Source organism: Palaemon carinicauda, chromosome 43, assembly GCF_036898095.1.
Source record: "Palaemon carinicauda isolate YSFRI2023 chromosome 43, ASM3689809v2, whole genome shotgun sequence".
NCBI classification, from domain to species: Eukaryota; Metazoa; Arthropoda; class Malacostraca; order Decapoda; family Palaemonidae; genus Palaemon; species Palaemon carinicauda.
The window spans coordinates 27,639,154-27,654,153 of NC_090767.1; the positions used below are offsets into that span (position 1 = coordinate 27,639,154).

General features: G+C 34.3%; 1 protein-coding gene across 1 annotated transcript in view; it reads left to right on the top strand.

Moving 5' to 3' along the window:
- LOC137633760 (uncharacterized) overlaps positions 1-15,000 on the top strand; it is a 35,738-nt gene that overhangs the window by 1,500 nt on the left and 19,238 nt on the right. Inside the window, exons 2-11 of the mRNA XM_068366006.1 lie at positions 1-1,040; positions 1,248-1,333; positions 1,490-1,558; positions 2,227-2,369; positions 3,311-3,506; positions 4,134-4,337; positions 10,264-10,331; positions 12,626-12,708; positions 13,133-13,146; positions 13,273-13,333. The exon at positions 1-1,040 is cut by the window's left edge and continues 725 nt beyond it. Of these exons, the coding sequence (XP_068222107.1) occupies positions 1-1,040; positions 1,248-1,333; positions 1,490-1,558; positions 2,227-2,369; positions 3,311-3,506; positions 4,134-4,337; positions 10,264-10,331; positions 12,626-12,708; positions 13,133-13,146; positions 13,273-13,333 (1,964 nt within the window). The remainder of the gene's footprint in view (positions 1,041-1,247; positions 1,334-1,489; positions 1,559-2,226; positions 2,370-3,310; positions 3,507-4,133; positions 4,338-10,263; positions 10,332-12,625; positions 12,709-13,132; positions 13,147-13,272; positions 13,334-15,000) is intronic.

Here is a 15,000-nt window from a genome sequence, read left to right on the forward strand (position 1 = left end):
TAACAGGAACCTCTTCTAACCCCAACATACCAGTAGAGAAGATTTACACAGAAATGAAGCTAGAAGGGGAAAGTGGCCCCTGTAGTGTTCCTATAGAGGAGATACTGAATCACATACCTCATTATGATCACAGTCGACTCTTACTGATCAAGGGAATGGCAGGTATGGGGAAAACCACTCTGGTTAAGAAGATCATTTCTGACTGGCTCAGTAAGAAGGATGACATTAAAGGCCTTAATGACTTTGCCATACTTTTGAATGTAGAATGCAGGGATTCCATTGAATCTTTTAAAGACTTGTTAGTGACGTATTTTGGAGATGTTCACCAGAAACTCAAAGATAATGAAATTATTGATGTGTGTCTGGCTCACAAGTGTCTTCTCATCATAGATGGGTATGACGAGTTGAATGATAAATCAGCAAAATTATTCCTAGAAGTTTTGACACTGAAGAAATCCCGCAAAATTAGTGTTATTGTGACAACCAGACCTGAAGTTGAGGTGAGATTCAACAATCAGGTGAAATCTGATTACACAACTGTGTCTACAATTAGTCTTGAGGGAATTCCAAAGGAGAATAGAGAAGAGTTTGTAAGCAAGTATTATGCAGTATTGGGGTCAGCCAATTCTCCTTTGCAATCATTAGATGAACTGTTAAAGTATCTGAGGAAAACAATGCACACTATGCATGAGGTGTGGGGACTACCCTTAAATCTCGCTCTTGTAACAATTCTGTGGGTGAATAAACCAGATATTATAAGCAACATCACCACTGAAGCTGAGCTCTACTGGCAATTTTACCTTTTGTCTCGCTCAAAATTAGAGGAGCGTTTGGCGAAATACCCCAACACAGCTCATTTCCTACCAGGTGAACTGCTTCAAAAAACGGAGCAGTTTATTGAAAAACTATGTCTTGAATCATTCAGAGCATTACAAAAAGATGAAATCAATATTCCAAATACCACCATCAAATATTTGTCCAAGTTATGTTATTATATGAAATTGCCAGCCGAAGAGCTAACTGGCGCCTTCCTGAAGAAAGTGACCACTTCCCATGGCTCCTTACTTTACAGTTTCCCTCATAAAGGGATGATGGAATTCATGGCAGCTCTCTCTTTCCCTATGAAATTGACAAACCAATGCTGGGACCAATCTGTAAACACAGCCACACCTACAAAGATCTTTGAAATGCTTCTTGGAGGGAGTCTCCCTGAAAACCTTCACAAATATCAAAATATGCTGATACAGATGATCAGCCTATTCCATATGGGTGACGGGGACGAGATGAAGGTGTCATTAGATGCCAAGATTGAGGCAGTGGAACTCCTAGTAAGGTCGGGAGTGAACGACAAAGACTCTGCCCTAAGAGTCTTGAAGAATATCAAATGTGATCATTCTTCTTCGAGATGGATAGCACAGAGGTTCGAGTTGTTTGATAAGGACACCAGAATTAGAGATCATACAATTGATGCGTACATTGCCCTCCTTAGAGCCACAGATCCCCCTCTCCCAAACAGAGAGGAAATTAAAATCGGAATAAACCTTAATGACACTGATGGGTTAGTTGAACTACAAAGACAACTTGGCCGGCATCTCATCAACCCATCAATGGATATATCTACATAACCATTACACAGGAGATTCAGAGCCGACCGTAGAAGAGAGAGAGTCAATCAAGAATCTACTCACCAATGAGTAAGTTATTATTATTTGACAGTTATTTTGAACATTATAAAGATACAGATAATAATCAAATATCTCTATAACAATACACTGGTACATGCTCATACATACAAACATATGCAAATGCACACACATATAGGCCTACTAATAGAGAGAGAGAGAGAGAGAGAGAGAGAGAGAGAGAGAGAGAGAGAGAGAGAGAGAGAGAGAGAGAGAGTGTCACAGCCTTTTGTATAACAGTCAACTTGAGTCTTGTAAACAATACATCTTATATTGTCAGTATCATCATTATCATCATTGTCACAATTAGACTCATAATAAGTCGGCTAAACTTCAAAAAGTCCCGATTTTACTTTTTTTCATTTTTCGGTAATATTAATTTCCATATTTTACGAAATTACTCTTTTTCACTTTTCGTTTTCGTTGCCATCATCATCATCATCATCATCATAATCATCATCATCATCATCATCAACTTGATAATAAAATTCCCAATCAAATCCAATAACTATTTCTTTCTTTTCTTTTCTTCTCTTTGGAACAGTTGTGAGGGATACATAGGCATCTGGGACCCAACGTTCCAAATCCCTCCAAATATTACACACCTCAGAGTGAGGTTCAAGGACCATCCCAGCCTCGACGCCTTCTGTCGATCTTTGGAAAAGACAAAACAGATTAGAGATTTAAGTAAGTAATAATAATATTATTTTCTCTGTTCCTTTCCTCTGAGGGACATTACAATACCTGGCCTCCTTTCCCTCATCCTCATCCTGTCATTCAGTCTGTTAATATCGTTGTTATCATTATCAATATCATTGTTAACATCATTATTATCATCATTATTACTCTATAGATGTAGAACATTATATTCTGAAGTCTAAATCAGGTTTTATTTTGACAAAAAGGAAAATAATGTTTTCATCTGATTTGAATTTGATATAAAAGCTTTCGATGTTAAGTTTTAATTTCTTTCTTTCCATATATTAAAAGGAAATGTCTCATTTCTATGGCGTTGATTTAATTAATAATGATAGAAATGAATCAAAATGATCATGATTGTAATGAATAGGGAAATAATATCGGCACCAGCCATAGTCAAACGCGGCTCCTCCTGACTCCGCCTCCTTCCTGCGCTGATTGGTTCTCTACAAGGATGTGGGCGGAGTTATCCGAAAGGGAGAACCAATCAGCGAAAGGAAAGTGAAAAAGTATCGGCCAATGAAATTGGGCCAATTAAATGAAGCTGAGTTGTTATTGGCTGAGGTGATTTAGATAGTTCGTAATGTGAGAGTTTCATGAGGAGACTGATGACTCTTCTTATGCGAGCGGCTACACACACAAACGCACACACATTAGTTCTTTTGCCTGTAAATTCGTTGTTATTATTATTATTATTATTATTATTATTATTATTATTATTATTATTATTCCCATTTGACCTTTTTCTTTAGAATCTTAAGAAAGAAACACACAGAAAATGTTCAGTTTTGATTATCATTTTACTCAACGTTCTTCTTCTTCTTCTTCTTCTTCTTCTTCTTATTCTTCTTCTTCTTCTTCTTCTTCTTATTCTTCTTCTTCTTCTTATTCTTCTTCTTCTTCTTCTTCTTCTTCTTCTTCTCTTTCAGGTATTCGCTTCAGTGTCAACGACGTCAGCAGCGTCAGTCGCCCCATCCCTTTCTTGGAGAAGGATCCTTTCTTGGAGGAGGATCCTTTCTTGGAGGAGGATCCACTTGTCTTAGTCTATGTCAGGGACGTCAAGGAAGAAGACATCGAGAAGGTTGGGGACATCCTTCGGACATTGCAACCACAGGATGCAAGCAGGTGAGGAGACATCATTCCTTATAAGAGAGAGAGAGAGAGAGAGAGAGAGAGAGAGAGTATTATTATCATATCATATTATTATATTCATTATTGAGTTTACCTAATACTCTAGGAAAATAGGCCTATGTCCTATCAAAATAGATATGGATATATATGTATATATATATATATATATATATATATATATATATATATATATATATATATATATATATATATATATATATATATATATATGTGTGTGTGTGTGTGTGTGTGTGTGTGTCTGTGTGTGTGTGTGTGAAAGGGTACTCTCAGTAGGCCGACGATGTACGTGGAAATCCCTTATAATAGAATGCATCGAGGGAAGTTGGAACTCCTCGTTGCTCTCTTTTTTTATTCTATTATTAGGAACACACACACACTCCCTCACTCACCTTCCCGCTCTCTCTTTCTCTCCATTGGTATTCGTGTGTGTGTGCGTGTGTGCGTGTATGTGTCTGAATGCACATGTCCATCTTAACGAAACAAGATAACAATAAAAGCATAAAATAATGAATAAATGTGGATGACATCATTTCCTTTCTTCTTCTTTTCATTTCCTTTCATTTCATACTATTTTATTACTTTCCTTCTTCTTCCCAACAGATCGTTCAGGTCAATCCACTTTCCTCTGTGTTCCCTGGGGAGGACGAGGAGCCCTGAGGTCATCCTCAGACTCCTCGCCTCCTTGAAGGGAGTCAGGGTGAGACGAGACATCGTGTTCCCATATAAAGAACGACCAGATGACGAAGCCTTAGTCAGAGAGATGGATCTTAAGGCAAAGGAATCCACCGGATGTGATGGTGTATGGTGAGTTTATACTTCTTCTTCTTCTTCATAGGTGTTGTACGATCTCTCTCTCTCTCTCTCTCTCTCTCTCTCTCTCTCTCTCTCTCTCTCTCTCTCTCTCTCTTCCACCAACGTTCCAAACCTTTCAGTAGGTGATGAGACAGGATAAATAAACTGTATTCAATATAGGCCTAGTTTCAAAATTGATATTTCTTTAAGATTTGACTTTTGCTTTTTTATTATTAGCTATTTTTTATAAGAAGATATATATATATATATATATATATATATATATATATATATATATATATATATATATATATATATATATATATATATATGCATATGTATATATAAATTTATATATATATATATATATATATATATATATATATATATATATATATATATATATATATATATATATATATATATATACAGAGAGAGAGAGAGAGAGAGAGAGAGAGAGAGAGAGAGAGAGAGAGAGAGAGAGAGAGAGAGAGAGAGTTGATATGTATAGCAATTTCCATCTCATTATAATCTCCTGTTATCTCTGATTCTTCTCTTTGTTATCCTTTGATCAGAACCTGTGATCATGTGTGTTTGCACCTCAGTATTTAATGTTCCCTTCAATTATCTCCTCATTGCCTTTAACTCCCATCATATTCATCTTCTGCCTTTCTTTTATTATATTTATTACTTCTTTCAATAATGAATAGAATAATCTTCGCCTATGTTTTTTTTTTTAGCTTTTGTGTTTATTCATTGCATTTAACCAAAGTCTTTTTCTTAATGGTGTTGTCTATTTTGCTCGTCAGGTGGTTTTCAAGTTGATAAAATCGCTGGGAAGAAGTAGAAGAAGAAGAAGAAAAAGAAGAAGGAGAAGAAGACGTTCATAAGAGTTAATTCTTCAACTACAGATGCTTTTTATCTCACTCTAAATTCAAATCACCAAATTCTAATTCACAATCACTGTTCATCATTAAATGGTCAAAATAGTGTTACAATACCAAAAAGGGATTCATGGTAATCTACCTTTCTATAATGATTAGATTATAAAATTCACTTTCAGATTATAAAGGTGATTTCTGTAAAGGAATGTGATATATATATGACATTGAAAACAGGATACGTAAATTGTGTTGTCCAGGGAACATGGTAAGGAGAAGATTTGCCTTCTGCCGCCAGAATATAAAAAAACTCCCGTTTCAAACCTACTGCTATAACTTGTACGGCTGCTCGCTATGGGTAAACTATAAGCGTGAATCGATGAGACGTATCACAGTCCTTCACAATGATATCCTAAGACGCCTCACCAATACCCCGAGGCATCATTCAGCTCCAGTGGTGTTTGTTGAAAAAAAGACTGGATAAACTAAAAACCGTCATTCGACACTCTATAGTAAGTCTCACCTCCCGTTCTAGTGAAAATCCCCTAATTCAAAATGTGCTTGCAAGTGCTGCTAGAATAAAATCCAAAATGTGGGAAACCTGGAGTAGGGAAGCGTCAGTGCAATGAATTGTATTTACTAATCTCTGTTGTTGTGGCTATGCAAAATCTTCATCACTAAATAACATTGGAATAATATCCAGTAATGGTATGAAAACGTGTTTCATTATATTATATCTTTGCTGTCTGGAAGTCCTGCTGTTATCATCATTATTATTAAGCAATAATGCTACTATGATTTTATTACCCAGACCTTAGAACTCTGGGATCAACCTGCTAATTGATGTTTTGTACTGTATCACCGATAATATTGCATATCTTATCTTTCTTACTGATGTCATAAATGTAAGATCACTGTACCTCTATTGTAATTCTGTATATGGCTTTTACTGATATAAAGATTATTATTATATATATATATATATATATATATATATATATATATATATATATATATATATATATATATATATATATATATATATATATATATATATATATATACATATATATATATATATATATATATATATATATATATATATATATATATATATATATATATATATATATATGCGCGTGTGTGTGGGGGGGGAGTGTGTTTGTGTTTGTTTAATCATGTCTCAGACATCTACTTGACAATAACAAATGTTAGGGAAAGTTCAACGTCTTTTCATAAAAACCTATTTTTAGGAAACTTTTATTATTATGTTTATTGTTATATCCATTCTCCTGTTTGTTCTATTCACTTATATCTATTCTCAGAACTTTGCTTTTGTTAAATCAGTTCAATCATGTTAAATCATTATATCATGTCATATTCTTAGCAAAATGCTGCAAGACTTGAATGTACTAAGATTCACTCTAAAAATTGTCTAACATCTATTCATGACAATCAAGTCTTGCTGGTGATAGTAGAGGCGATGGTAGGTAATAAGTAACAGTGGAAATCATCATAAATAAATCTCTGAATGAAAACAAATGTTTTTTTCATCACCTTTAACATTTTATTTTTCAATATTAGACTACATTGATAATGTCTTCTGAAATGTCCCTAATCTTCCCTCAAAGTTCTGCACGGAATCTGTAGGCATAAGCTCTTCAGCAAGAAGTCTCTCTCTCTCTCTCTCTCTCTCTCTCTCTCTCTCTCTCTCTCTCTGGAGGTGACTGAAGATATCATTCATACCCAAGTCCTTCAAAGGACTCATATGCAACAAAAAAAGAAATGAGAAAAAGGGATCTTAAAACTTTTCAGACAGGTGAGTACTTTGTGAAATCTATTGTTCTGTATTTGATCAGTTTGAACATTAAAGTAAACTTATCAGGAAGTATAACTTTTTCATGTTAAAAAGGACCAGTTTTGCTGCTAAAGAATCATATTAATATAGTTAATCCATTTACTTTTACAATAAAGGATCAAAATAAACGATTATCTCATTAAGCTTTTTATTGCAGAGATTTTATCTTTTGTAAAACACTTGAACTCTCTAATGGCCTCATATATTGATGCTGTTTCCTATTGCAGATCTGATGAACTGGTAGAACAGAAGACTGACTGACTGACTGGCTTACTGTTGCAATTGATACAGTTCCTCGTCATCTGTTGGACTTGAGAGAAGCTGACATGTTAGGCCAGCGTCCGTCAGACCCATGAAGTGAAATTCTTATCAGAAAATGAAGGAAGGCTTAACTGAAGCTGACATTGGAGAAGAGAATAATAAGATGAGGTAAGAATTTCAGGTTAAGAATTTTGAGTTATTGTTCATAATGAATTGTATCAAATGGTTATGATAAGGAGTTACTTATTTTAATCAATGGAATGAAAATTTAAGATTTGTAGTTACTGCTCCTAACTAGAGAAATAGAAAGGGTAATATTTAAGTTACTATTTTTAATGAATTGAATGAAAAGAGTAACGTTAATATTAAATTTCATTATTCATGATGAATATAAATTACAAAAAACTATTTATACAATTCGACTTATTTTCGAATATTTTCATTTGTTCACACAATGAAATATAAATTTTCACTCTATAAAAGGTAATGATATCTTCTATATCAGCGTGAAACTAGCAAAGGTAGATTAAATGAGGTGTGTCTCTCTTATTCTCATGGCAATACAGAGGCTGAGAGAGACCAACCCAGGGAGAGAAAGACCGAATTGATTATCAGTAGCTGTAGCTTCATTTCCTTTTTCTCTCTCTCTGCTTTCTTCAATGAGTTAGTTTTCACAAATAAAAAGTAAACATTGCTTCTGGTGTTTCAGGCAATCTACTAATATTTTTAGATAATAATTGTAAAAGGTTCCTACTTATAATAATGGTTTTGAGGCATTACATTGATTTCACTAATCTATCATTAACCGTTATGTAAGAGACACACAATTCTGTTTTCCAAAGTCATTATTTTTGTATGTTTATTGTAGGTTTGCAGGAAATGATTAAGTGACGGACGAGCTTCTCTTCGGAAATTCCTCCCTCATCTCTAATGGTGCTTTCATCAGCCATTTGGTGAGCTAGATTGTCAGAGGCCCCGATCGTCAAGGAAAGCTCCAAAGGAGGTCTCTTGGAACCCGACATACCCTGTGAGTAGCAGCTCTCCTCACCTCGGTCTTATTCATTTAGTATAGCACTTAAAATTTGTAATGCGCTCGTATGTTGATGCTATTTCCTTTTTAGAGATCGAATGAATTGGTAGAAATGAACATTGACTGACTGACTGACTGACTGACTGACTGACTGACTGACTGACTGGTGCACAGGGATATTGTTCATCGTCATCTGTTGGACTCAAGAGAAACTAATATGTCAGTCAGACCTACTAAGTCAACTTCTGATGAGAGGAGAAGGACCAACAGAACTAGGGGGGACAAAAAGATGAGGTCAGATTTTAAGGAAAAGACTTTGGAGTTTCTACTATAAATGCATTGAGGGGAAGAAAAATATCCATAGTTATTGTTCTTATTGAATTGAATGGAATAGATAAGATTACTTTCCTTTGGGTAACTTTTGCAAAAGTTTTCTACATTATCATCATCATTACTGTTATCTTTAATATTATTCATGATAAATAATATTTCTTCGAGAATCTATTGCATTAAAACATTGTTAGAACCTTTTCATACTACAGTACTTGTTTTTATTTAATTTCATATTCATTTTTTCTATTATTCTTTTTCTTGGAAATAGAACGTAATGTCTTTATTATATCAACAGAAATAAAGGTGAAATAAATTAGAAGTCTCACCTCTGCAGCACTGACAGACAGACAGACAGACATGCAGAGAGGAACAATTAGGTAATTATGACCAAGGATTCAAGTCCTCTTATTTTCCAAATGTCTACAAATAACTGCAACTTGATGTGTTGTATATGTTTTGACCTAAATTACGTTGTTGTTTCTAAATCACAATTAAAAGTGAAGATAAACTCAGGGTTATCAAACATTCAACTTTTGTTTTTAGAAAATAACTCTGAAAATTACCTATTTTCAATAACTTCATTATATGGATTCTGCTTAAAGGATTTGTCTTCAGTCATCAAGCAAGACGTATTTAACTTATATTTTTTTCACAATATTTCGTTCATGTTTATTATGTTTTCAGGATAAATATTGGTCGAGCTTCAATATCTTCAAATAGGGAGGAGTAGAAGCTTTGTCTTAAGGAATTTTTGCTATGGGCTACGAAACTGCTAGAGCCTGTGTATGGCCGGAAGGGCCAGGCAATGTACTTGAACAATAGACATTATCTGCATTCTGGAAATAGAGTGTGACCTCAGGGAGCAGCTGTCCTCTCTCAAAGTGTTAATTCCTTCACCTCTCGTCTCGGATCGATGTCGGTGAGTACCAGACACAACCATTCCTTAACCTTGTCCTTCTCTAGAGTCATCTTCCACTTCTTTGCAAAGAGCCTCCTCTCTTAAAACTTCTATATTTTTCTTAAGATTTATTGCTGCACGATTCGGTTGATGCACAATTAATATTTCTCCTTTTATCTTTATGCGACAAATTCACGAATGATAAGACTTGGAATGAAGGAGCCATTTGATTCCGGATTGTAAAAATTACCTCCTTACAATGGTTTCAAGGCATTGCATTCATATCACTAATTTATCATTGACCATAAGGCAAGGGGTATTTGATAAGTCTGCTTTATTGTATGTTTGTAGGGAAATGATTAAGGGACGAGCTTCTCTTCGGAAATTCCTCCCTCTCCTTTATTGGTGCTTGCACCAGCACTTAGGTGAGATGTCATTCAAACTTATTGAGTCCTTCCTTGCAAAGACCTGAAAAACACCTTGCCTAGAGTGTCAGAGTCCTGGATCGAAAAGGGAAGCTCCAAACCAGGCCTGTTGGAACGAGGTCCCTGGCATACTCTTTCTATAGCAGCTCTACTCACCTCAGGTTTTTATTTTAGAGGTTGGGCACACTGAATCCACCTAAGAGAGAGTAGAGAGTTTCTCTTAATGAATTTGCAGACAATGTCTGCATTCAGGAACCAGAATACGACATCAGAGAGCAGCACCGAGGCAGTTCTTCAAAGCTTATCTCCGATCGATGGAGGTGATTACCAGACTCAGTCATTCCTTAAATTAGACCTTCTCTAGAGTCATCATCTTCTTCTTCTTCTTTGTATAGACACTCTTTTCTATAACTCCTTTATTTTGCTCATCTTTTATCAGGCAATTTGGCCCATGCAAAATCATATTTATCACAACTATATCATTTTTCGGTGAACTTACATATAAAGTGTAAAGTGTTTTTGTACAACTTTTATCCTGCAGTTAATATTATAAGATAATGAATATATCTGCTCCGCCACTACAAATTCATATTTATTTAATTGATCCATTTTGTTTTGCGATAAAAGATCAGAGTGAAGATATATCACAACAAGATTTTTATTGCAGACATTTTATCTTTTGTTTAGTACTTAAACTTTGTAATGTACTCGTTTGTTGATGCTATACACCTTTTACAGATCAGATGAACTGATAGAACTGAACATTGACTGACTAACTGACTGAATGACTGACTGACTGACTGACTGACTGACTGGTGCACAGGGATATTGACCACTGTCATCTGTTGGACTCAGGAGAAGCTGAAATTTTAGAACAGCTTCAGTCAGACCCATTCAGTCAACTTCTGCTGAGAGGAGAAGGAACACAGAACTGAGACGGACTTTGCAGAAGAGACAAAAAGATGAGGTGAGATTTTAGGGAAAAAAACTTTGGAGTTGCTACTCTCAATGAATTGTAGAAAAAAAAAAAAACCCTGTTCCTAACGAATTAAATGCAGAGTAAAATTACTTTCCTTTCGGTAACTTTTGCAAAAGTTTTCTATATTGTCATTTTTTATTGAATCTATCATTGTTAAGAGTACGATTTTTTATAATAAATAAATATTTCTTTGATAATTTACTACATTAGACGTATAAGGGTTTTCAAACTTTCAGCTCCTGTCTTTAGAAAATAACTGTAAAGATACCTCTTTCAAATAGTTTCATTATATGGGTATCACTTCAGGCATTAGGCAAGATGAATTAAACATATTTTTTTTTCACAAAAGATTATTTCTATGGTTATTGCAAATTTTCAAGAAAATTATTTGTTTAACTTCTTTTTGGAAATTCCACCATTTCTGCAAATGGCACTTGCATCAGCCCTCTGGCGAGAGGTCATTCTTATACGACATATTTTCTTGTTTTCTGTTTAGGAGTCCGAGTAGAGAGTTCTGAGGCCTTTTTAAGACATTTTTCCTATCGGCTGCAAAACTGCAAGAGCCTGTGTATGACTGGAAGGGCCAGGCAATGTACCTAAACAACAGACATTATCGGCATTCTGGAAATAGAGTTTGACCTCAGGAAGCAGCAGTTCATCTCATAAAGTGTTAATTCCTCCACTTCTCATTTTGGATTGGTATCGGCGAGTACCAGACACAGCCATTCCTTTACTCTGTCCTTCTCTGGAGTCATCTTCCACATCTTTGCACAGACCTTCCTCTCTTCAACTTCTATATTTTTCTTATGATTTACTGATGGAAAATTTGGTCAAGTCACAATTATTATTTCTCCTTTTCACTTCTTGCGACAAATTCCCGAATGATAAAACTTGGAATGAAGGAGCCATTTAATTTCGGATTGTCCTTTTAAATGTAAATCTATTAAGATTATTGAAATGAATATGGAATATTTCCTTTTGAAAATTGTTCTATCATAAATGTAATGTGAAAACTGAAAGATATGATCCGTTTTGAGGATCCGTTCTTTCAATTGCTATTTTATATACTTCATGAGAAGTTTTTAATATCAGCTTCATTTAATTGCAGATTCACATAATCAAAGTAGAGTAGTCTAGTCTCTTTGAGAAGCAAGATGAGGACATCATCCCAGCAAATCATCTGGAATCCACTTAGGTGATTAGATCCTCTTGATTGATTAGAACTGAAAAGAACTCACCCGATCTCCTGTTTGATCACAATCTTCAGGTGAGTAACATTATAGCTTTGCTTTTGATCAGCACACAAGTGAAACAACCTTACTCATGGATTAAGGGTAGATGTAATAGATTTAAGGGATTACTCAGCAAGCAAATTGATAATCATATAATTACAAGGAAGTGTAATGAAAACAAAATACTCTTTATTTCATTAATAGCACACTCACACTCTCCATAATAAAATGAGTTAATATGTAAAGATATAAAGGCGACATTTCCTATCAGTAAATTTGCTACTGTACAGATATGATTACTCTCAATAATAACTTAAAGCAATATCTTTAGCAAGAAACTATTTTACTGTGGCTGACATGAAAATAGTGAATTAATCTTTCATGAAACATTCATATATTTCAGTTTCTCTTCCTAAAGGAAAAGATGAAATTAATGAAGCCCTGAAGCATATCCCTCATGATGATTGTGATGGCCCAAAGTACATGGTGATCAGTGAACTTGAATACTTGACTCTTTTCATAATTTTATCACTTATTTCCAAGAATAAAGAACATGCATTTTGGTACAGAACAAGCACATCAGTGTACATTTCACCTCCTTCTCCAGTCTGCTTTTCTGTCCACAATCTCAAGAACAGGTCTTCAGGTCTTCTCCTATCATGTATCATTCCACATGCTCTTCTCAGGATTTTCATTTCCACTACTCGTATTATTTTCTGTTCGTCTCTACATCCAGTCCATTCTGTAGAGCTGTGCACTCCTGTTGTCAGAGTCAACCTATTTATTAAACATTTCTTAGAAGCCCTATAAATACATTCCTAAATTCCATGTGCTTTGTAATAACCTTTGATTCCTTCTCAAAGGAAAAATCAACCTTCTCAACCTAAAATCCTATGTTTTTTTTTCACAGGAATCTGATCCTAAGTGAGAGAAGTCCACAATAGTCCAATGCCAGATTCTGATAACAAGCCGGAGCTGAGATAAGGTTTACAGTGCCCCAAAGAAGGTCCTGTAGTATGAGGCTCTCCACCTGCTGATTCCTGTCCTCAGACTTCCAACTCTGTCTATGCCCCATGACCCTTATTTCCCATCTGCTCAATGGGGTATTTGGGTGAGCAAGGAAGCTAGTGTTAATTCTACCTTAATCCAGAGTACTATTAATCTATTCTTCCTTTGCATTTGGTGAAATTCAAAACCTTAAAATTCGTTAGAGAATGAAAAATATACCTTATTTCTTCACTGTTACCAGACGACAAGAAACTTTTAATTCATAATTTATCTCTTTTTCTGAATATCTTAGTGCTGTATAATCTTTTTGTTTTAATATTTTATCAATGGTTTACCAGGAATGATTTTGTTTTGCTGATACATACAGTATTCATAGTCCTTATAGATTATATTTTTTCATCGCATAGTATAGTTATTCCCTTCCACAAAATAACACTTTTTCTCAATATATATCAGTTCTCATACTGTACAGCCATTTATGACATAATTTGAATGTACTATTCTTTACACTGTATACGCATTTACGACACAATTCGAATATACTATTTATTATACCGTATACCCATACACAACATGATTTGAATGTACTATATTTATACTCTATACCCATTTACAACATAACTTGTATATACTACTTTAATACTTTATACCAATTTATGACATAATTTGATTTTACTATTTCAATACTGTACATCCTTTAAGAAAACAAGTTTAATATAATATTTTTATACTGTATACCCATTACGACATAGTTTCATTGTACTATTTACATACTGTATATCCATTTACAACACAATTTGAATATACTATTTTTATACTGTATACTCATTTACGTCATAATTTGACTATACTATTTTCATACTGTATATCAATTTACAAAATAATTGGAATGGACTATTTTCATACTGTATAACCATTTACGACATAATTTGATTTTACAAATTGTTATACTGTATGCCCATTTATAATTGTACTATTTTCATACTGTATATCCATTGACAACATAATATGAATATAGTATTTTTATACTAGACACCCATTCACGACATAGTTTGAACGTACTGTTTTTCTTATTAAACTATATATTTTGTAGCCTTCTGGAATATTTTTTATTAACATATAATCTAATGTACTATATATACCCTTCCTTGAGTTCTGATTTTAACTTTATGCTTGCTCATGGAATGCAAATAGTTTCAATATATATTTTGTGCTATTTGGGAATATCATTTTGTTGACATATATTCCTATATGATATTGATAAATAACCTCGATTATTATTATTTTTGTTAATTTGGACAATTTATGCACTGCACCTGATTATATAATTCACTATTCATTTTTACTGATATTTAGACATTATACTAATGATATGCTGTTGTTGATACAATACACTTACCTCTAAAACTAACTTTTTTATATAAACCTCTTTTTATCATCACAAGAACATTACTTGAAAGTGGTATATATAGATGGTAAGGAGGTTCGGGGGGGGGGGGGAGATTCTTCACGTGTACATGTCTTCCTTGTTTCCTTGTTGTCTATAATCAACAGATCTGAGTTGATGTTACAGAGAAAACGGACGATATCACAATGTGATGGTCAAGTGATGATGACATTTTAGATGTTTGCTGAGTGAGGAGAAGTCCCACTTCTTTGTTAGTCTCGGTGGAGGATGGTACTCTCTCTCTCTCTCTCTCTCTCTCTCTCTCTCTCGAGAGAGAGAGAGAGAGAGAGAGAGAGAGAGAGAGAGATTTGGCAAACAAAAAA